The sequence below is a fragment of the Lucilia sericata genome, unplaced genomic scaffold, assembly GCF_015586225.1.
Source record: "Lucilia sericata isolate MDLA Ls3-8-SP2 unplaced genomic scaffold, ASM1558622v1 Contig000172F_arrow, whole genome shotgun sequence".
NCBI lineage: Eukaryota > Metazoa > Arthropoda > Insecta > Diptera > Calliphoridae > Lucilia > Lucilia sericata.
In genome coordinates this window covers 350,214-373,191 of record NW_023994201.1, presented here as the reverse complement: position 1 = coordinate 373,191, position 22,978 = coordinate 350,214, and the positions used below count along the sequence as shown (strand labels likewise).

The window sequence follows — 22,978 nt, the reverse complement described above, 5'->3', positions numbered from 1 at the left end:
TTTGTGCTTTGTCTATGTTCGGGTTCGGGTTTGTGTAGAATGTGGCTTTTGATTTTTATTTATTTTTGTTATGGTTGTGTGCATTTATGAACATACATATATACATACATACACATTTGATGCTTGTGAAGCACTTCATTAACAATTATCTGTCGTCCTCACCCTTGTATGGTTAGATACAATCTTCAGACTACTTTTATTTCGTAAATATCTTTAAAATAAAATTATATATAGTTCCATTTTTAATTTATCAGAGAGTTTATCGGAAATCAAATACTTTATGAAGAATCTAAAATCGGTTGTAGTTCCTTAAATATTAATCAATACATCAATTAAATTATTCACTAAAATTTGATTTTAATAAGTATCTAATTTAAAAACAACTTATCTGTAAATACTAAAATTTTCCATTAAAATTATTACAATTACATTTTTAAATGAAAAACCTATAATCTCCCATACATACATATGTATGTGTGTGTGCTGAAATGTATCTTGGGTTAACAAACATAACCAATATTGTAACAAATATCGGTAAATACTACATTTGCGACATTTAAACTTAATAAATGCATGTTCCCATTTTGAAATAAATCATTCTATTACTATGTAATTAGAAAACTTAAAGCAAAACCAATAATGAAAACTGCTACCAAAAGTGTCAACTAGTGTTAATTATTAAATTAGTCAGTAGACACAGTTCGCGGATAGAATGTTTTATGAGAGACACATTATCCTTAAATTCTTTATTTTAATTTCAATTAAATGTGTTGAAAGTGCGCTATTGTATCCACAGTACACCGTAATTCAGGTGAGTTGAAAAAAATGTCTTATGAATTGTTTAGTAATAAAATTTTATATTTAAAAGTTGGTCGGTTCCATATCTGTGCCAATAGCGGACCTGCCGCCAAATCGTAAAGTTTATTTTGATTGGGGTTTACAAATGAACTATGACATGCCATTTAATGTATCATCATTTTATACGGTTCCTATATGGCCAACTAGAGGGTCAAGAAATATAATATTTAATTCTCGTGCAGTGAATAAACATGATTTTACAGCTAAAAATCTTTATGATGGTCTGGAAAACTTGCTTGAGGAGTAAGTCATAAAAATACAACATTAATCAATATTACAATGCAAATTAATTGTATTTAAAATATTAGATATGGTTATGATAGATCCTGCTTGAAACGATCAATTTGTGAGTTGTCAAAATATCCGTTCGATGAATCCTTTGCCAATGTTGTCACTGACATGGTAAAATTCTTTTTAACGTAAGTAGTTTCTACTTTCAAATATAAACTAATTTATATGGCAATATAAAATTACACACATACATACATATGCATATACAAACTCTATCGTAACGTTAACTGCGTTATGTTCAAAATGTCTTGAATATAATTAAATACGTTTTTAATTTTTAGGCCTTCTATACATCAAGGTTTTTCAGCAGATGAAAAATATGAGGAAACTCTTTATAGTTTGGCGGAAAATGAAGGATTTATGGGGAAAAATTGTCAGCAAATATACCCGGAGTGCATTGAAAGTCCATTTAATCTATTAACAATAACTTATTTTAAAAATATTTAAATAAATGCTTTTGTACACCTTCAACTATGAAAATATTAACTTATTATTTTGGAAAGATTACTCAATAAATCACGTTTACAATCGGGATACAAAAACGTACAATCCTCTCCTAGAAATCCGCTTCTTTCGGCATCTTCATAGGATTCACGATAAACTTGTTCTGACTTAACAAAGCCCTCATGCAACGATGGCCTAAATAAAATAATAACAACAAAATTTAATAAATTTTACATTATCGGCTGTTAATTAAACGTACGTTAAAATAAATGTAAGAATATCGGTTAAAAGATTTCGATGTTCTTCAGCAAACGGATGCTTGGCCAATTCGCAAACACTTTTAAGTAGACAAGTTTCGTGGTATCCATAACTGGAATAAGGAATTATAAAGGGTTAATTATTAATAATGATAGTTTTCTTATTTCGGACCTATTTACACACCTGACTAAGAAATCTTCAATACTTTGATACAGTTCGCCAGCCGTAAAATCACTTGGGTGACGTCCTAGATGTTTGGTAGCATTGTATTTTTCAAATATTGACCAATTGTTGAATGGGTCCAGCATAAATGAATTGATATCGCGTTTACGGGTTTTGGAGCCATGCTTACCAGGCCAAATGGGGATATTGTAAAACGAAGAAAGTTTATAGGGCAAATCGTATGACATTTGAAAGCACCAATCCACAATGCATCGTCGATCAGGCAACAGTTCCAAAATTGGTACAGAAACCGATGAAACTAACTATAACAAAATAAAACTGTAGTTGTAGAATATATTTTATAATATTCAATAATTATCCTAAATTTCAACTTACACCCAATGACGATGAAGCCGGATATAAGAGTGACCTAGATGATTTTGTAAACATCATTAAAATTACTATAAAAATTAACTTCATCACCACAAAATACTGACGAGTTGTGCTTTCTATAACGATTTCACTTTTAAGACTGATTCTTAAAAAAAGTAAACTCAAATTAAATCTCCCACAATCAAAAAACTATGTAATTGAAATGAAGACGTTAACATTTGTATTTGTGGACTTGTGAATGTGGTTTTTGTTAAAGTGTGTCAAGTTTGATTAACGAGCTTTTGTGCGTTTGTTAACAAACGAATTTTGTTTAATGTCGTTTACTGGTAAATAAGAAAAATAAACAAGATTTCCAAAAAATGTTCTTGCAAGATTTACTTTCATAAATTTTACTCTAGTTTCACTTTACAATCGGGTACGTAAAGAACATTTGTGGTCTTCTCTTTCGAAATATGCGTGTTATGCACATTTTATTATTTTTCTGTATAGTAACCTTGACTCAGTGGTCAGAATGCACCTTCGGTCAAACGAATTCAATAGACACGAATCAGAAATCTACTTTGAGACCAGTAGTGGAACGTGTGTTTTCACGTAAGAAGAGATGGATGTTATTTCCCAAAGGAGCAAATCTCAAGTTTACTTTGAACGTTAGTAAACGTCTGCTGGCCATGTATCCGAAAGGGTTTAATTTCAATTTTGAAGCGGCAATTTACTATCCCATGCCTTCAGCTAGAATAGATTTGATACCTAAGAGATTTAGAAAACCCACTACGAAAGCACCTGCACCTAAAGGCCCTACACCTCTTTACTTAGTTGGAATACCGGGGTCCTTGATAAAATATCGTGCCAAACCGGCTACTAAACCAGCAAAAGTACAACGTATTGACCAAAATATCTCATCATTACAATGGGTATCCTCACCATCAGCATCCTTATCCAATATAAATTACAACAATTCTCAAAAATGGTCAAAATACAGCTCTCCTGAGTATTTGAAAAACTATCAGTGGACCCCAGAAAAGCAACAAAAATATGTAAATAAATATTCCGATTATAATAATAAATGGAGTCGGTGGTCAACAAATACAAGGACACCACAGTCAATACCAAATCCCTCTTTCAATAACAAGTGGAATCCTCGACCGCGTTACAGTAGGAAAGTTGCAGACGTCGATGACTTGGTTTCATCAATTGACGACTATCATCACAAGGAATATGAACCCATTTACTTTGAAGATCTGGAACCCTTCGAAGACTCCCCTCACTATCATTCCTATCGTGGTCGTAGAGAACTGTTTCATCACTTTGAAGGGTTTTCAAAAATGTGAGTATATTTTATTTATCTGTCCAAAAAGGCACTTATGTACAATAATCATTAGATCAAAATATGTATCTAGTTGACTAGTTAGTTCTTAATAAGTGCGTAAGATTTAATAGGAATCGTGTATTTTTAAATTTATTTATATTTTAGTTTAGGAATTGATATGAAATCTTGTATCTTGCGAGCAGTGTGTGATAGTAAACGATTTCTTCTACCACCTGGTTATTCCATGATCCAGGATATACTACGCGTTGTTTTCACGTGAGTATAATGCGCATTAAAAATATTTTCTAAACACAAATAAAAATACAATTATTTGGGCCCTTTTGCAGATTTCCTACAATTAATGGTTTAAAAGATGACTATACTCGCATAATGGAGGCTGATTACGAAACTTGTGATGCTCACGTCCATAATAAGTGTCCACTTAGTATATTAGATTGGTTACTAAACTCCAAAAAATCCATATGAGTAAAAATTAAAATAGGTAATAAAAAACAAAGTCCGAAAAAAAAAAAACACATTTATTTGTTTAATACGATTTTTTTTCGACTTAAAGAACAAAATGAGAAGACCATAAAGAATCTTTGCAAAGATTATAACGTCTAGTACAGTTTTCTTTTAAGGCATTGGCCGTATCATAACGTTGCTCTTTATATCCAATTCGATGGCGACCATCAGAAGTTTCATCTAAAGGTTCGGGCATTGTAAATATAGCTCGCATTAATTCCCCAACAAACGATCCCGGCTTATGTTCCTTTGATTTTTGTCCCGTCTCACACAGTGCTCTTAGAACACAATGATGACCATGAGATCCCCGACTGCAATAAGATTATTGGTAGAAAATTTATATATTTAATTGTTATTTTGGAATGTGATTCTTTATACACACATTCAAAAGCAACACATTTACATCTATACATCTGTTTGTAAATTTAGTGTATTTTCAATATTAATTTTCTACATACATATGGACATTCATCCATCCATAGGTGGTGCAAAATATTTGCATGATAAATCCGACATTGCTTTGTTTATTAATCGTCCTTTTTTAAAGGTGCAGTCATTGAGTCACAGATTCAGTCGTTTAATATAACTACATAGTGTTTTCTATTTCTTATCTTGTCGTTATTGTTTTATAATTTCATAGTTGATCACTTAAATCCCTGTTGAAGGCAAATTGTTTTAAGTAATTGAAGGATTTCCTCTCATTCTATGTGCATCAGCATTAGGATACTCGTAACATTGCAAAGAAGACAACAGGAGAAGAGACAAGACAAGACAATGTAAGATTAGACAAGTTAAATCTGGAATACAAAGAAAATCCAAATAAAAAACCAATGCAGGGGGCAATCAAACTCAATTTTCTATTTCCATGTCCTTTGTCTTTGCGTCTGCCTGGGTATGTGTGTTTATTATAGTGGATGTATGTATGTATGTATGCGTGTGTCTTTCTAGTTAATGGAATAGGACTAGTGTGAAAGTGTATTGTGGGTGGTTCTGGGCTTGGACGTTTTTGAAGTCACTTCAATTAGTTTTGCTAAAGTGTCATCAACACTTCCTTTAGATTCTAGTCTGATTTTATAAACAAAGGGGATTTCTCTGCATTTCGAATGCTACAAAGATGACACTTGCTGATGATATTTAACTTCTTAACTATAGCTACAATTTAATTTATATTGCAGAGCTTCTTAAACGACATTATTCATGTGAATAACTTTTGGCTGTATTTCAGAAATGCATGGTAGAGTGTTAGGAGCATCAATCAATAACTTACCCATTTAAATAGATTTCTATTCGTTGATATAAATCATGACGCGTTTTACGGTGTTGCTCTATATGTATGCGATCTAATTTCGAAGGTAGGTCAGCAACAATACCACTACGTCGGAAACGGTGATGTGGGGACGTCTTATTTTCATTTTTGTTTTGAGCAACGGTAATACTACGTTTTCCGAAAATTGGATATATTCGATGTTCAGAACGACCAGTACTTGGGAAAGGTTTGTAATTTCCAATTGGCTTTTTATAGTTGATTTGAGCTGTGCTACGATTTGTATTTTTATCAAATCTTCTTACACTTGGATGTCTGATAAAAGAGTTCTTAAGTCTGAAAATTAGGTATGTAAGAATGGATGGACTTTAATTTAATATGAAATTAGCCAAATGAAATATGGTTAAGAAAATATCTGAAATACCATTCAAAATAAAATTTCAAAATGAAACTACTTATATATAAACTTCTTAAAACTAAGTACTTACCGTTCTGATAAATTCCACCAAGGATATTTTATACTATTCGTACTGTATTTAGGTCGGCTTTGAAATTGTGTCCATTTTGTAAAAGGATGAGCTTGTTTTGGTGAGTAGTACTGATTATCCTTTCTAGACCAATTATTGTAGCGATTGTAGAAGTTCATATTCTGCGATCCTTTATTATTCTGATATTTGTAAAAACTATCTGGCGTCGCATAGGTATAATATCGATAATGCATTGGTGGCCTAAATATTGGCTGTAAATTATATTCGTATTTGGCGCTTGATGTTTTAGTTATAGGCATCTTCGTTTTAAGGTCTATATATTTTATATTTTTAACAGTGTCATTGCGCGAAGTTCCCAAGGTGCCATCTCTTAACCGTTCAGTAAAATCTTCGAAAATTTCACTAGGTGGCTTAGATGGTAATTCCCAAGCCAAGGCCACAGTTACACCCAAAATTAAATAGTTGGTGTAGTCGACTACGCCAATGATCAAGTCATACACTACGAGTGGCAGTAAGTTAAATATTTGATAAGGAAAAAATACAATTATTTTAAAATTTACCTAATTGAAATGATGAACCTTCTGGGAATTCCAAGTATCTTCTTTTACGCCTTAAAGGTTGGATACCATCATTAACTAAAGCTACGTTTTTAGGATATTCATGTTGAAGCTGTTCCTTATTTAATTGTTGGTCGATTGCCTGATCCAGCGAATCCCCGTTTGATGCCGTTATGGGATATAATGAAAAATACACCAGAGTTGCCATTACATAGTAAATAAATATAGTTTTATTAGATTTCATGTTGTCAACGTTCACATCAGTTTTTTTTTATAAAAAAATGTTTTTGCTGAAATCAACAGCAAGTGTCTTTTTCTTCTTGTTTAGTTTGTAATTATGTGTCAGTGAATGGAAGCCAACACTTTGTAGTTCTGAGTAAAACTAACTGTTTATGCTGGAAAAGAAGTTTGCAATTTTTTAAATGTAGTTTTTTTTATTTGTTTAAAGAACAATAAAAAAATATAAGAGGTAATACGAAGGAGTGAAAGATAAAGTGGTGATGTTAATTACATTCAAGTTTTCACTCATTTATTAGTAAGTTCGCTGTATAGACAGTGTAAAAAGTTAAACTGAAAAATAACCTGCATTTTGCAGTAACTTTTAGCGGCCTATAGTAAAGTTTAAAGATACCCTGCCAGCAACTCAACTAACTTTAAATGCACTTTTAATGGAGCCAATTGACTATTTTAACATGGCGATGTCCTACGCAGAAGTCAATTGTCCGACTCTGCATAACTTTTCAACTAGCTTAAAGTTAGTTACTAAAAAATTAGCTTAAAGGTAACTCTTTATTAACTAACTTAAAGTTAGTTGCAGAAAAGTCAAGTAATAGTTTTCTTTTGTATTCCCTACTGTATTCGTTAATTACATTTTAATTAAATATATTTAAAATTTAACTACTACTTATCTAAATTACATTTCGCTTTAATACAAGTTATGATATTAGTTCGTTAAAATTAATAGACATCAGTTTTCTGCAGGGGAACTAATAAAGAATAAAGAAACATGTGAAAACATGTCGAAACAAAATGCTCTCCAGATAATTTTGGGGTACTCTCGCATTATATGATAGTTAGCTTGTAGCTAGTCTTTAAAAGTCGGTTGTTTACGTTAATAAATACCAAATTTTGGAACATTTCTGCATTACATTGTTGTTCGTTTATAGTCAGTCTACTAAAGTTAACAAATAAAATCATAATAATAGAGAAACAAGAGAAAACATGTTGAAATACAATTAATTCTCTCCAGATAATTTTGAAGCACTTCTGCATTACATTATAGTTAGCTTGTAGTTAGTATTTAAAAGTCGGTTTTTTACGTTGCCAAATACAAAATTTCGGGACAGCTCTGCATTACATTGTAGTTAGATTATAGTCAGTCTGCAAAAGTAAACTAGAAGTGAATTTTTCTCGTAGTCGACTACAAAATTGCTGGCAGCGTATGAACAGAACACATACAAACATAACATGGTTATGTATTTCTTACAAGAAACAAGAATTTCTAATTTGGTCTTTTTGTCTCATAACTATGTCAAATATATTAGTATGTCCATAGACACAACAACGTATTATATACATATAACGGTAAATTAAACTTCAGATTTTTGTAATGATCAGTTTTCATTTCACTATAGCACCCATACAAACTTCCCTTCAAAAAATTATTAAACGTTCATAATTGATTTATAACCATTAGAATTGTGATGAAATTCAGCAAAACATACGCTATAATAATAAAGCCAATATATAATCATACATACGCTTTTTCAATAAGTAACAAAGCTTAAGACCCCTAAGATATCTGGGGTCTTAAGAAAATTGATTTCAACAGTTTCAGTTTTCATTTCACTATAGCACCCATACAAACTTCCCTTCAAAAAATTATTAAACGTTCATAATTGATTTATAACCATTAGAATTGTGATGAAATTCAGCAAAACATACGCTATAATAATAAAGCCAATATATAATCATACATACGCTTTTTCAATAAGTAACAAAGCTTAAGACCCCTAAGATATCTGGGGTCTTAAGAAAATTGATTTCAACAGACCGAGTATAAAAAGTACGTTGAGCTTTAAATAATTTCAATATTTACTCTTTACAAAATTGTTTTAATACAAAATCGAAATTTTTTTGATATATACAGGTGTTATTGTTTGACCCACGACATTTACACGGTGAAAAAGCAAGAATAGAAGTTGCGGTTAATCCCTCTTAATCCCTATTAAATATCACTCGATCTGCCGCGAAAGGTTTTTGCGCCAAAATGACTCGAGAAACAGTTTTTCGTTATTAGAACAGTACTGGTTACCACGTAGTGATAGGGCCTAATTTTGGTTATCACCCTAATATACATACATACATAAATAGAACAGTGAGTGTAATATTTGTATATGAATAAAAACGCTTTTAGTACAAATTAGTTCATGCTCTGCCATTCATTAAGTTTATAGTTCTCTATTTTTTTTTTTATTTCTGTTGTATGAAAATAAACTTTTTTCAATTAACAATCTGGTGCGGGTTTCGAATGACAAAAGTTTTCGTTTTATTTACATACGTACATAGTACATTCATACACACATACATATAATGTGAAAAAAGTGCACTTCATTTAAACAACAATTTTCTGGTGAAATAATAAAAAATAATAATAATAAGAATAGAAAAAAAATTAAATGAAACTACTAAAACCAAAAATAGAACTTCAAATCAAACTCTAAACTAACAGCCAACCATTCACTGAGTTCCTTTAGGTGATTCTGTGGTTTTTGCTATATTTTGTTACAAATGAATGTATGTTTGTGGGTATTCTATAGTAGCATTTCTTTCACCCTTTCGGATGAATAGCAGCCTTCTCAACACAACCAACAAACACAACCAACATTTTTATTTTTTAATTTCGTATGCATGTTCCTTACTCGTCTGTATTTGTCATTTTATGTTCCACTTCTTTTTCTATTTGTTGATTTTTCATTTTCATTTGGAATATGTAAAAGTGGTTTTCTTTCGTAAATGCATCATAAAATGCCAATTTAAGGGAGTACATAATTTGAAGAAGTTATTATGGGCAACTAAATATATTTATTCTATATTTTTGACGAATTTTGTCATTGATTTGTTAGAGCATATTTTGCATGGTACGTCATGTTTTTGCATATTTTTCTCTTAACTGAATATTTCTGTTTCATACGTTGTTCATTTTATATGCAAAATGTGCATATTTTGTATATTTTTAGAGCATACTTCGTTTTTTTAAGCATTTTTATACACATAAAACACTTTTTAGAGTATACTTTTAGTTACGGACAAATGTTGACTATTGCAATTTATAAAAATCTCTCAATTTTTTAACGTCTAAAGGCAATCTATCAATAATTCAAAATTTACATATGTATATGTAATTAAAATTGATACAAAACAATTAACGTTTAAAACACATTTATTTATACATATTGTACATATACTGATATTCTTAAATAACATTGCATTTTTCAATTTTCGGTCTGAGGATAAAGGCGAGTATGTTTGTACATAGTTATGTGTCATAGGTGATGCTGTATTCACAATCGTAATATTGCTCACTACAACTTTGTGTGACATCATGGGCACGTAAGACCGCATCCGTGTAACGGGAATGTAGATGCAATGATGAATCCTTTGAATTGGTCAGTGTATCTTTGGGCAATGCAAATATAGAACGCAAAAGTTCCATAACAAAACTTTGAGGTCGTTGGTTGTAATGAGCATATGCATGCATTTTTTCCGTTTCACAGAGAGCCCTCAAAACACAAGCGGTTCCATTCTGACCACGTCTGTCAACAGGATTTGCAAAAAAAAGTAAATACGAAAAATTATATAAAATTCGTTAATTTGTTTTAATTTTTTGGGTATGTAGAAAATGCACATGTGTGGATTGTTTACAACAGTATCAACATCAATAACCCCATGGCCACAACTAAATACTTACGTTTTGTAAAGTTTTTCAATTTTTCCATAGAGTTTTTGTCGTGTTTGTAAATGTTCTCTGGTGTGAATGTCTTGCAGTATTTTTGCTAAATTATCATTTTGCAAATGTGCTCGATGGTCAGCAGTACTGCGACGTCGTCTACGTTTACCAAATATCGGGTAGATACGATGCTTTGGTGGTTTATTTAAAATTTTACGATTTCTGCCTGTGCGTTTGCTATACATGGGTGTTTGGTAATTATGAGGACTGTTGCGAAATGAAAACAAAAGGAGAAAATGTTAGAAATAAATTAGAAAATTCTATGGGTGATAAAAATATGTATGCTTGAGTTTAAAACACAGTTGTGACTAAAAGTGTAGCACCATGACAAGTATTTGGATGAGTAAAGTGCTCTTATGCTGTAATTATTTTTATTCAAAACTGTTTGATGGATGAATGCATGTGAATTGTTTTTACTTTTCTTGATACTGCGACCATTTCTGTTGGTTTTCCTGCCAATGTTTTTCGATGCGGTTTTTGTTGCGCTCCCACCAGTTGTCTTTATTCCAGTAATCGCCCGCATCAGCATCATGGTATGGAAATTTCGTCTGCTGCTGCTGCTTCTTTGGTTGCCAATTTTCAGCATTCCATTGGTTGGTTGGGTGATGAGCCTGGTAGTAGTTGTTTTTGTTTGGCTGGCTTGCAAAATCATTTCGGTAGATTGGCCGTTCTCTATTGTCGTTGGCGTAAAAAGTTTTTCTTTGATTCGAATCAAACGCTTCGAAATTGTAGTTGTGCCACTGTTGTTGCTGCTGTGGATGCTGGCTGTAGAAAAATGTTGTTGATGTTGGTGGTTGTTGGAATTTCTCTCGCTGGCGGTAGTTGTTGTAATATAAATTACTTGAAGATGATGATGGTGGTGGTGGTAGTGGAAGAGGTGGCTTTGGTGCGTTCGTTAAAAATTGTTCATGTCCGGATGTGGTTGCAACTGTTGCTGACAGTTGGTGATGCTGCTGATACTGTGGATAGTGTTGGTTGTATATGCCTGCAGTGCCTACTGCAATGCCTTCTTCCCACCTTTTATTGTCTACTACGGCCTCCTGTTCCATTCTCTGGCTATCAATGTACTTGAGTTGTTGCTGTGTAGAATCGTTGCGTCTGCTGAGACCAAATGTACCATCGTTAAGTTTTGTGCGGAAATTCTCAATTATCTCACTAGGCGGTTTGCTTGGTAATTCCCAGGCTACTGCACATGTTATGCCCATAATGGCGAAGTTAGTGTAATCCACAATCGGTATGATGAGATCAAAAACTGAAATATTAAAAGTTAAATGAATTAAAAGATGTGTGAAAGTTGTGACAAGACATTACAGGATAGGAAAAGAAAATGTAAAATAAGAACTTGTATATGTATGTATGTAATTTACAACGAAAGGAAGGGGATGAAAATGATAAAGGAAAATAATGTTTATGATTTTAATTTGTGATAAGATGAAAAATTATTTATATTTGTAATTGTTTTTAGGTTTGAGACTGAAGGCCTAAACCGTATTAAATTCCAACTCCTATCACTACCGCTGTAATATTTATAATATTGTTAGTAGTAGAACTGATACTTCCGCTATACATTTTTTACTAACTAGTATATGGGCAATTCCATACGATTGTATGTGACATTCGTACGCCTTCAGACTGGTATAGATTTTGTAAAATTAGGAGTACTTGAAAAACAATTTTGTAATTCTGTTCCATTTAAAGAATACTATATTTGCAAAAGGAATCATCCCATTCTGAACCTTGTTTTCCAAAATATGGATTAAAATATGGCGCTATCATACGTGACAAAAAACGGAAGAGTTTTTAAAGTACATGTAAATATTTACGAAAATCTGCGAATTCTGTAGGTGTATCTTTTTTGTTTTAATTTCTTACACTATTCGACATATTTTTCATTAGTAATCCATAATTTTTAAATAAAAAAAATTAATATAATTTTATAATAAACATTTTTAAATATTGTACGTGACATATCGTATGTGACAGATTTTCCCCTGTTTTTTTTAGGTTATAAAATATATATTTTGGAAATATATGCATGCACACATTTCAACAAATCAAAAGGAGTAGGAAAGTGCAGTCGGACATGGCCGACCTATATACATGTTTAAGCAATTTATAGATAAAAATAAAATACTGGAGTTATATGGCGACTAGGGTCAAATATGGACCGATCTTCATAAAATTTTAGGGTGTGATTTTAATTCATATAAAACTTATTTGTGCCAAATTCTATCATAATACTAGTGATTAGGAGTGAGTTACGGACGTTTAAGTGTTTTTCTGAAATTAAACATTGAATGGAACTAGGCTCAAATGAGGTCCAATCGTTATGAAAGTCGGCATAATGGTATTATAATTAACAGAATTATGAACTAAAATGTGATATTTCGATTTCAAAAATTTTCAACAGTCTTCGTCTTTGGTGCTACAAAAGATCATATACCAAATTTTGTTGAATTGTCTTCAAAAATGCAGAAGTTATAAGGGTTTTATTTTTTCAGTCGTGGTTTACCTTTTCATGGAATTGCCCATACGCAAAATCGTTTGCATATAATAATTTATAATTATAATTTTGTTACTGGGTGACCAGGTAGACTAGTTGGTAGTGTGCTAGCTTATCAGTCTGGGGGTTGGATATTAATATTTTTGTGTCACGTCTAGATTTGTAATAAAATTAATATAAATATTAAAAACACTTCTACATTTAGTGGTCAATTTCAATCACTCAATCAAGTTTGCAATTACAATATAAAACATTGTACTATATTGAATATGAAATATTAATAAAAATTAGGTATGTATTTATGTATGGATGGATATATTTACGTATTCTGACCTACCGTTTAGGAGGAGGAGGAATACGGTAGATTGGATTATCAATTTGTTTCACTCACCTAACTGGAATGAACTGCCTTCGGGAAATAATAAATAGCGTTTATTTCGATGAAGTAGTAATTTTTCATTTTTTGTACGCGTCAGAGATTCATGCAATTCAACACGTTCAAAATATGACGAAGACGATGCTGATGATGTGGAGTTTGTTGATTCTGTAGCTGATGCTGTTGCTCTCGATGACGACGATGAGGTCGAGGACGAAGACATGGTTGATGATTTGACAAGTTTTATGTCAGACAATAACGGTGTTGGTTGTTTTGGGATGTTGTAGAAATTATTTTCTTGATTGCTTTTATTAATTCCATAATGAAAATCATTATGAATTTTAATATTCTCCTCAAGAACAAAACGACGAATGCCGTCTTCGTCAGCACTTTCATGTTTCTTCAATTCAGTTTGCGTTAATTGCCAAGAAGGTGTGTCAAATGCTCTTGCTGCTGTGTAATATGGCAATGGATGACTTGTTAAGGTGACATTTTTATCCCTGTTTAATGAATTTCTTAAAATATTTGAACTATTATCGAGCACAAATTCTTTTATTGTTGCCTTCTGAATTTTATCAGACAATGATGATTTAGCTCTGTTGAAGGGCTGTAGGGCACATATGGGCAACACAAACCATCCACACATCATAAGGATTACGTATATGATGAGTAAATTTGAAATGCTTGTGTTTATCATGTTGTGGTTTTATTTTCTATTTTTTTTTATTTTATTTTTGGTTTTACTTTAGTGACAACAAATAAGTATTTTTAATTAAAATTATATTACACATTATTATTTATTGTGTTTTATTATATTTTTTTATTATTTATCTCGTTAAAATATGCACAAATACTCGCGTATTAATTCACTTTTCACAATTTTTATTATTTATTAATATAAGCATAAAAAAGAAAAAACAATTTATTATTTTTTTTTTTCGTATTCAATGATATGAAATGTAATCTCACAATTATTGTACACTACTAATCAACCGTAAAATTAATGCAATTTTTATATAGAGCAGCAATGCTTTAAAATCCTAAGTCTTGCGTTCTTCCAAAGTTAATGGCAATAATTTGGACTATAATATAAATAGAAAAATCACACACCCACTCGTATACGAACAATGGTACTTAAAACTGCCAGCTGTTGTAATGATTTTATTTGGCTGATTATAGTTAAACTCTAAATGTTGCGCTGGCCATAAAAACTAAGTACCCAATAAAAGATGAGAAAATAAACACTAAATACGAAATATTTCTATATAAAAACTTCGTTCTCTTCAGTCGTCCAGACTGTTCTATGAGTGAGAAAGTGAGTGTGAGTAAAATAAATTCATTGTCCCTTTGGATTGAATAACGTTAACAACAACTACATCAATTTATCGATTATAATCTCAAGATACATAATTGCCATTAAATAGTTTAAAAATAATAACAATACAAAATATTAACATATTGTTTATTTGAATATTCAAATTAGTCCAAATACTGTGGCAGACAAAAATGTTACATTCAAACATACATATACATATTTCACAAGTTCAATATGAATTGCAAAGCATTTTCTAGGGTAACCGTGTTTCTTTTCCCCAGACTTCACTGAGACTTAAAAATGTTTCATTTCATGGAAATTTGCACAGTTTTTCTCTTTCGCTATAAAGTTAAACGGTATTTGAATACCGGTATTTAATTCGAAAAACTTATTTAGTTATCGGTTACAAAATGTTTCTTTTTTTAATCAAATGAAAATTTTGACACTCACTGTATTTCAATAAATACTCGTTTTTCAACAGACATGTGTTAAAACGGTAAATATAATTTTTAAATCGTTTAATAGTCGTATTAACACGTCATTGTCAAATATTTTGTTCACAATAATAACATTAAAATTTATTCAAATAAAGAGAGAAGGGCCTGCAAGATTCGAAACTATCAGATCATGTCGATATTATTAAATTTGTTTTTTTTTTTAACTTACCTAAGTATGCATTTGCATCTGCTATGGCTTTCTAGATTATGAGTTTCAGTGCAACAGAAGTTTAGGTATAGTTTTTAATAAATTTTTGTTTTTAATAAACAGTGACAGTGAAACAATTATGTAAATAATTCGGTAAATTTGGAGGTCTTTTCAAGTTGATTAACAGTTGTAGGCTGAATGGGGGACAGTAAGTGGTCCCTCAAAGTTGGTCATCTTCAGTTTCACATATTTTTTAAATCGACAAAATCCATTTTATGAACAGAATGAGTTGAAATTTTAATTTAAAATTTAATGATCTACAAAAAAAATGATCTGTTGATACACGTAAAAAAGCCGTATTTAATTTTCTCCCGGACTATAAAAAAAAAACTTACATTGAAAAGTATTGAGTTAAAAGGCTAAAAAAGACGCTTTTCACTACGCTTACACTCATTATCATCGGTATCATTTTAACTCATTATTTTAACACGGTGATGGCATTGGTGGAAATTACCTTACTACACTCGCTTAAAAAATCATTACTTAAATAATTACTTACAAATATGTTGTTTTGTTTTAAAAACAAAAAAATCGCTCAGACAGAATACGAACCTGGACTTCTTGTTCGTTAATTCGCTGTCTTACGCACAACATCACTGCTTAGTTATATTGTGTGCCTAATAATGGATTTAACAAAGGAACACAATTTGCTTTGTGTGTGTGTGTGTAAAAAACAGTTGCCAAGGCGCGAACCAATAAAAAGTGCAAATAAAACTGCAAAACTCAAAATAAAGTACTTACGTATCTGATTATATGTAAGTCATTATAAGCGTACTTAAAAGTACATACGGCATGTAGTAGTCATTGAAATGTAAGTAGTTATATAAGTACGAGTCATTAATGAGTTTTTGCTGACAATTTTTATATGATGCGAAAATATAACTTAATACATAAGTGTGCAGCATAAAATTTGTCTGTTTTAAGCGGACTCTGCAAAGCAACATAATTTTACATTTTATAAATTTATCATTAAAGCTCTCAATCATTTTGTAGATTATCATGTAAACCTATTATTATCATTATATTAATAACAGTTGTTGTTGGTTGTACTTCATGTACTACTAATGTATTTGTTATCCTTCTTATTTATAACAGTTTCATATATGGGTGATTTCATGTCAAGTGACCACTCTGTTGGATAGTAGATTACACACAGATTTTCAATAAGATTGGTCAAGAATTCTCTGAATTGCAGTGGGTCAAAATTTGACATTTTTGCAAAACATGTGCTTCTTCTCATCTATGTAACTTATTACCTATTGTTCACAAGAAAATTTGTTCCAAATAGTTTAGATAGCAATTTCTTCAATCACTCGGAAAACAATATTTCAAAAAATTAAAAGAATTTAACTTTTTATATTTTTTTTTTCAATTTGGGCCCTTTGTGTCTAAACTACTGTCCAATAGGACTTACATTGCTTCAAATTTCATCCCGATCGGAAGATCGGGTTCAAAAGTTGTTTCCATTGACGTGAAATCCACCATATGTATTTAGGTAAGTATGGTTGAACAAACAGACGAATGTATGACTTCATGAGTGGTCGCCAGGGTTTATGAACATTGCGTTAATGTATCGTTTTCTGCTGAAAGTACCTCTCCATTATAATTATTTTGTATAACAGATAATTTATTAATTTCATTCGAACATTGGAATGTGGTTGATGGTGTTATAATTCAAAATTGATGCTTGTCATCAGTAGGCAGGCATTAAAATTTTTTTAACAATTGCAAAAGGCAAATAGATTGCTAAAAATTTTTGGTTGTGGCGAATCTTAAACAAATATGCTTCAACTTTATATAGAAACGTTTTTTTGTGATATTTCTAATTAATCAATAAAATATCAAAACAGTTCTGGAGACAACTTTATTCGGAATCTTTATGGATCTTTCACAAAGAAATCTAATGGAGTTATTTATTTCGTTTTTGGCCTTTACATAAGAATTTTTAGAAATATACCGTAGGGTGTATAAATTCTAAAATCCCATAATATAGAATATACACACTAAACTTTACTATGGACATAAATCGATATAACATATAGTGGAACTAAGTACGTTTAACACAATGACAATGTCCTGTCATGTCATTTATTATAATCCTAAATACATTTTACAGCTCTATCTAAGTATCTATCGATTGTGACAAATTTCATAAGCAAATGTGTGTAATAATAAATTTGCATATTGTTGGGGATTTTGTATATAACAGACAACAAACAAGCAAACAAATGATATGAAATGGCAAAAATTTAAAAATTTTATGTAAATTTATAATTTCTGTGTTACACTTGAAATGGGCAGGTGTCTGTAGAAAGTCAACTAATTAATAAATATTATTGAGTAGAGATGACTGGATGACTGTATGAATGATAAATTCAAGTTATAAAATTAACAAATTGAATCGAAAACAACAAACACAACATTTTGTTTGTGTAATAAATCTAACAGAGTAATTAATTTCAATGTCTAATATGAGATGAATTTTAAACATTGACGTTTTGAAGATTTATTGAAATGCACATGTTTAAACGCATGCATATATGCGTATGTGTAGATTTGTACATAAGTAAAAACATATGTATATTATAGTATATATGTATGTATACAACCACACATTTGCATATTCGCTAACACAATCATACTATTTATAAGAATTTATATTGAAATGTAATGAATCAATGGTGGCGAGTCAAAATTGATGTGCAAGATGAATTCGTAGAACATTTCAATATTTATTGTGATTGGTTGTGTTGATGTGATTTCATATTGATTTGTTATAATTGAAGTATTGAATTTAATATTATGCATTTTGTTTGCTTGTTTAAATTTTAAACAAATTCATTTACAAGAAAATTCTTATTAATTAGATTTGAATGACTTTAATTAAATCGAAAATAATTAGATATTAGCATATACATTTATAAACTATTACTTTTATATTTTTAATCATCATATAAACAATAATTATTTTTATTTCAAATATCAAATGTTCGTTTCATTCCTGAGATCCAAAAGCAAAAAAAAAAAAACGTTAAAAAATGGTCATATACTGCATAGATATGAGACATCGGAAATTTCAATTTGAATTTTATTATAATTTGTACTCTTTCTAATATTTTCTTGTAGAATGAAAGTTTATCAAAATCATCACGATTTACGTAGCAAATAAAAATAACACACATTTGTACATTGTACATTAATAATTCTAGATTCTTGTTTTCAATTTAAAACCAAAGTAGGGCACTTTCATGTTGAATTAATTAACAGTTTTAGAACTTGGAACCGTTACTACGAACGATTTAATGAATATTCACACCTGGGTGTTAACTTGTGATTCACAATAAATGATTTTGACCGTAACGGACTGACCGTTTGTTTTATTAAGTATTTGATTTAAAATTAACGGAATATTTGTTTAAATCGTAACAATATTTGTGTTTAATTTTTTGAAAATGTACAAATATACATAAATATTTATATAAGTGTCTGTATGAGTCGGTGTTTTGCAAATAATGGATTTTTTAATGTTTAAAATAATTTGAAATGAGTAATCACTTCTTATACATGAATATTAATCATCTCGCTCATTTGTTGTACTAAAATACTATAACTCAAAAAAAAATCGTTTCGAGTGAATATTTTATGATATTTTACTATTTTTTAAATAATTTTTACACAGTCTTGTAGTGAATCAGAGATATGTTATGAAAATATATTATAAATATGGTATAACGCTATAATTTTTGTGCTTAATTTTGTAAATTTAAAAATCATTGCTTAAGTTAAGAATAAATTTACTTCAGTTTCGAAAATAAATGTAAGTCTAGTTTTCATTATGAACTTATGAATGCATACGAGTAAAAGTAATTTACACATTTTCCATTTGGAGTATTTCTGTTTACTTCTTAAATTGTCAACAAATTGTCAAATGTCAATAGAAATATAGAACATTTATTTTTCCACATAACTTTCAGCTTAGTTTTTCAAGTCGTGGAGGAAGTAAAGTAGGTTGACTTTATTATAAACATATACATATGTATATAAATATTTACAAATATGCGATAACGTAAATATGTACATATGTACGTGTTTATATAAATAATTTTTTTATTTATATTCAGATTAATAAAAGAGTTATTTCATGGTCTTCAGTTTATTCCATCGCTATCTTGCATAATATAATGTAATATTATGGGCGATCAATTTGCTATTTTTATCCCGCTTGCAATGTACATACTTACATATAGGGTGGGCCACCTTTACCATTTGTATGGTACTTATCTATTTGGTGAATGTACATACATATATCTTTGTTAGTCTTGATTTCATTCTTTAATATGCATGATAAAATATGAACATACTTCAATACTCGTACTTCATAATTTTATAGATATGCTGTTGTAAATCCAATAACGATTTAAAGTAAATTTTAAAAATATTAAATCATTACTATTCTTAAACTTTTTGATCATCTTCAGAATTTATACAAATTTTCGTATAAAAAACTATTAGAATTAGAAATTTATAAATATTTCTCGTTCTCACAAAGATTTTAATCGTTTACTTTTAAGCATTTACAAATGAATTTGGGAGTTAATCACAACCAAATCGATATTCTAGCATTTCATTTAAAACTAGTACTGGATCTTAAACGTTAAAATAAAATTTTATTTTAATTTGAGAAGCAATTGCAGCCGTAGCGATGGTTTGAGGTGTATAATTTGAATATTAACTAAATTTTACTGATGTGACAATCATGATGACATAAAGACACAGTTAATAAGATACACATACATACTAGAGAACATCTACTGATACGCAAATGAGAAAAATAAATAAAAATCAAAGAAAAATAAATATTAATAAATGAATTTGTATGTAAGTACATAAATATACATACATACATACATGCATACATATGTATGTATGTAAATTTATTCTTGTGGATAAAAAGACATTAAAGACAATTTATTTTACTTAAAGTGCAGAAGAGAAAAAAGTCTACGAATAAAACATTAACAATACTCAACAACTAGTGTTAACAACCTTTAATCCACTGGAAGGAATTAAATGAAAAAAAAAGAAACAAAATCAGAAGCCGGGAAAGAACTGTAAAGTGTGTCCTGAAAAATGAGTGGCAAAAAAGAAATATAAGGAATGAGAAATGAGAGTGTGAAATGAAAAGAACCGTTCGTGGATAGCGCATAATAAATTCATTTTATTGTCTTATTTTATTGCAAAATTAATTGTTAAGACCGTAGAAGGAAGTCAAACTATAAATTTTAAATAATTTATTGCAAACGCACAAAACACACGAAAAACAATTAAAAATTTATTCGAGTAACCAACCGTTACATTCATGTTCGTAGATGCGAGTTAAAGAATTTTTTTATTAATTAGTATAAATAGGAAATGAAAATGCAATTATTTTGGTTGAATTTGTTTGTCTTATTTGTTTTTATATTACCCGAACAATTTAATGCGGATGCTCAACAGTTGTCTTCCGAGTATGAAAAACACACAAATGAAACTGATAGCAAAAACTTGCCCACTTTGAAGAGAGGGAAACGTTATTTAGATTTTACCAAAGGGTCTCGTATGTCGGTAAGTTCAAAATTTTATAAATTATTGCTAGTGTATATAATAATGTATAGATGTTCCGTTTATTTTATAGTGGCGGACCACAGTTAAAAACAACATTCTAAAAGTGAACACATTGTGGGGTTATGGTTTTGGTTTTCGTGCCAATTTTCCATTTCCAGACAAGGCCGATCGTAGGAGACCATTTTTTAAAAGAGATGTCTTTCAATCATTAACCGATGTTCTAGATGGGTAAGATCAAGTTTATCCAAATATTGTCTAAACTGTATTTTACTGCATATTTCCATTGTTTTAGTAATGGTCTGGATGGGCAGGCTTGTATATTAAAGTCATTTTGTACCGCCCATTTGGATGGTGAGAGTGAATTCAGTAGCGGCATGCTGTTTAAACTTTTAAAATATATATTTACGTAAGTTGAACAAATGAATGCAATTAATTTAAAATTTTATTGATAATTTTTTAAATTTTAAAATTTTTCGAAATACATTAGGAAATTAAAAAATAATTAATTACATACATATACACATACATAGACATAATAAAAAAACAATACGAATTTGACATAAAATGTAAATGTCATACAACTACATGTGTAAATTTAATTCTGTAGGAAAGCAAGTAGTAAGAAAATGAGAAATTTTGTAGTGTTTTCGTAAAAATTATTAAAGTCTGGAAGATAAAGTTGAATATTTTTTTTATTAAGAGTTACTGATGTTTTTTTTTTTAAGTTAACAAGTTCACTTTTATTATTCGTACAAAAATCTCATGTTTCACAAAAATTGTATAATAAAGAAAGTTTTCTGCTTTTTTCAAAACTCTCAGATTTTTATCAATTTTTAAAGTGATAAAAAACTAAATCTAATAAATTTAGTGAAAACAACCCATGTTGTCAATAAAATAAACAATATTTTATTAAGTTCTCCACATACGTATAAACATATGTTGATACTTAAAGTTTTCCTAATGAAAATAAAAACTATGAAAATATGTGAAATTAAAATAAAAGAAAACACCTTAAAATGTCCTTTTCGACCAATGGATGTGTGTTAGTTGTCGTAGTTGTATTGGTTACAAGTTCGCACACCACAACAAGTTTAGTTAGAACTTCCTTGTTAGTTATAAAAGAACAGGCTAGATATTGGAATAATAATAGGGATAAGGATATTGCACTTATTTCCGCTAACGGAAACCTTTTAAATGACAACAGACTTACAACAACACAAATTCAATAACTGTATCTGGGGGAAGATATATTTGAATTTTCTAAATAATAGTCACATGTTTTTTGAATCCTTAAAAAGTGTCAAAGTAAAAAAAAAATTTGTGATGATGATATAATGTTTAGAACTTAGCTTTTTTTGATTAATTTTTTAATAAATTAATAAATATATAATTTTAATACTATTTTCTTTTAATTTCAGTTTAAATGATGATGACAAGCGACATTTTCCCTATTTAAAACATGAGAACTGCCATCAAATACTTCACAGTCATTGTCCTCTAAGTTTTAATAATATATCACCATTTACAGATGATGTATAGTAGAATTAGATTATGTTTTAATTAAAGAAATTAAATTAAGAAATATTTTTAAACGAATTTTATTTATTTTGGTTTGTATTCCTTGTCGATTTGAATTCAAATTTTGTTTTAAAATTTTAATGAAAACACGTGCATGTCCTTCAATTTGTATTATTAATAATCAATAATAGCAATGTGTTGTAATAACTTTGTAAAATAAAAACAAACATAAAAAAATGATTGAGTACTCGAGAAGGTATTAATTTTCAACAACTATGTTTGTTGTTCACATTAAAATTTCATTATACTTTCACAACATAAACTCTACAAAACCGCACAACGATAAAATGTCAACGATTAACTACGGCGTAAAACTTTTATTAGACAAACGTATTTATTAGA

General features: G+C 29.8%; 6 protein-coding genes across 6 annotated transcripts; 3 read left to right on the top strand and 3 right to left on the bottom strand.

Moving 5' to 3' along the window:
- Positions 1-705: 705 nt before the first annotated feature.
- LOC119601554 lies at positions 706-1,596 on the top strand. The gene is made up of 4 exons (XM_037952552.1): positions 706-811; positions 869-1,101; positions 1,167-1,277; positions 1,431-1,596. Exons 1-4 carry the CDS (start codon positions 713-715, stop codon positions 1,594-1,596), a joined length of 609 nt encoding a protein of 202 aa, XP_037808480.1. The 5' UTR covers positions 706-712.
- A 35-nt stretch (positions 1,597-1,631) lies between these two features.
- LOC119601553 lies at positions 1,632-2,530 on the bottom strand. The gene is made up of 4 exons (XM_037952551.1): positions 2,410-2,530; positions 2,035-2,336; positions 1,853-1,963; positions 1,632-1,788 (listed from the first exon to the last, which is right to left on the bottom strand). Exons 1-4 carry the CDS (start codon positions 2,491-2,493, stop codon positions 1,632-1,634), a joined length of 654 nt encoding a protein of 217 aa, XP_037808479.1. The 5' UTR covers positions 2,494-2,530.
- Positions 2,531-2,808: 278 nt separating this feature from the next.
- LOC119601552 lies at positions 2,809-4,198 on the top strand. Its single transcript, XM_037952550.1, has 3 exons — positions 2,809-3,730; positions 3,878-3,988; positions 4,060-4,198. The coding sequence occupies exons 1-3, from the start codon at positions 2,859-2,861 to the stop codon at positions 4,196-4,198; spliced, it is 1,122 nt and encodes a 373-aa protein (XP_037808478.1). The 5' UTR covers positions 2,809-2,858.
- An 82-nt stretch (positions 4,199-4,280) lies between these two features.
- Positions 4,281-6,790, bottom strand: LOC119601551. The gene is made up of 4 exons (XM_037952549.1): positions 6,550-6,790; positions 5,990-6,488; positions 5,505-5,837; positions 4,281-4,548 (listed from the first exon to the last, which is right to left on the bottom strand). Exons 1-4 carry the CDS (start codon positions 6,788-6,790, stop codon positions 4,281-4,283), a joined length of 1,341 nt encoding a protein of 446 aa, XP_037808477.1.
- A 3,192-nt stretch (positions 6,791-9,982) lies between these two features.
- LOC119601558 lies at positions 9,983-14,584 on the bottom strand. The gene is made up of 4 exons (XM_037952571.1): positions 13,450-14,584; positions 10,973-11,807; positions 10,517-10,762; positions 9,983-10,361 (listed from the first exon to the last, which is right to left on the bottom strand). The coding sequence occupies exons 1-4, from the start codon at positions 14,129-14,131 to the stop codon at positions 10,085-10,087; spliced, it is 2,040 nt and encodes a 679-aa protein (XP_037808499.1). The 5' UTR covers positions 14,132-14,584; the 3' UTR covers positions 9,983-10,084.
- Positions 14,585-20,445: 5,861 nt separating this feature from the next.
- On the top strand, positions 20,446-22,800 carry LOC119601533. Its single transcript, XM_037952500.1, has 4 exons — positions 20,446-21,058; positions 21,129-21,286; positions 21,351-21,464; positions 22,477-22,800. Exons 1-4 carry the CDS (start codon positions 20,867-20,869, stop codon positions 22,595-22,597), a joined length of 585 nt encoding a protein of 194 aa, XP_037808428.1. The 5' UTR covers positions 20,446-20,866; the 3' UTR covers positions 22,598-22,800.
- The last annotated feature ends 178 nt before the right edge of the window (positions 22,801-22,978 follow it).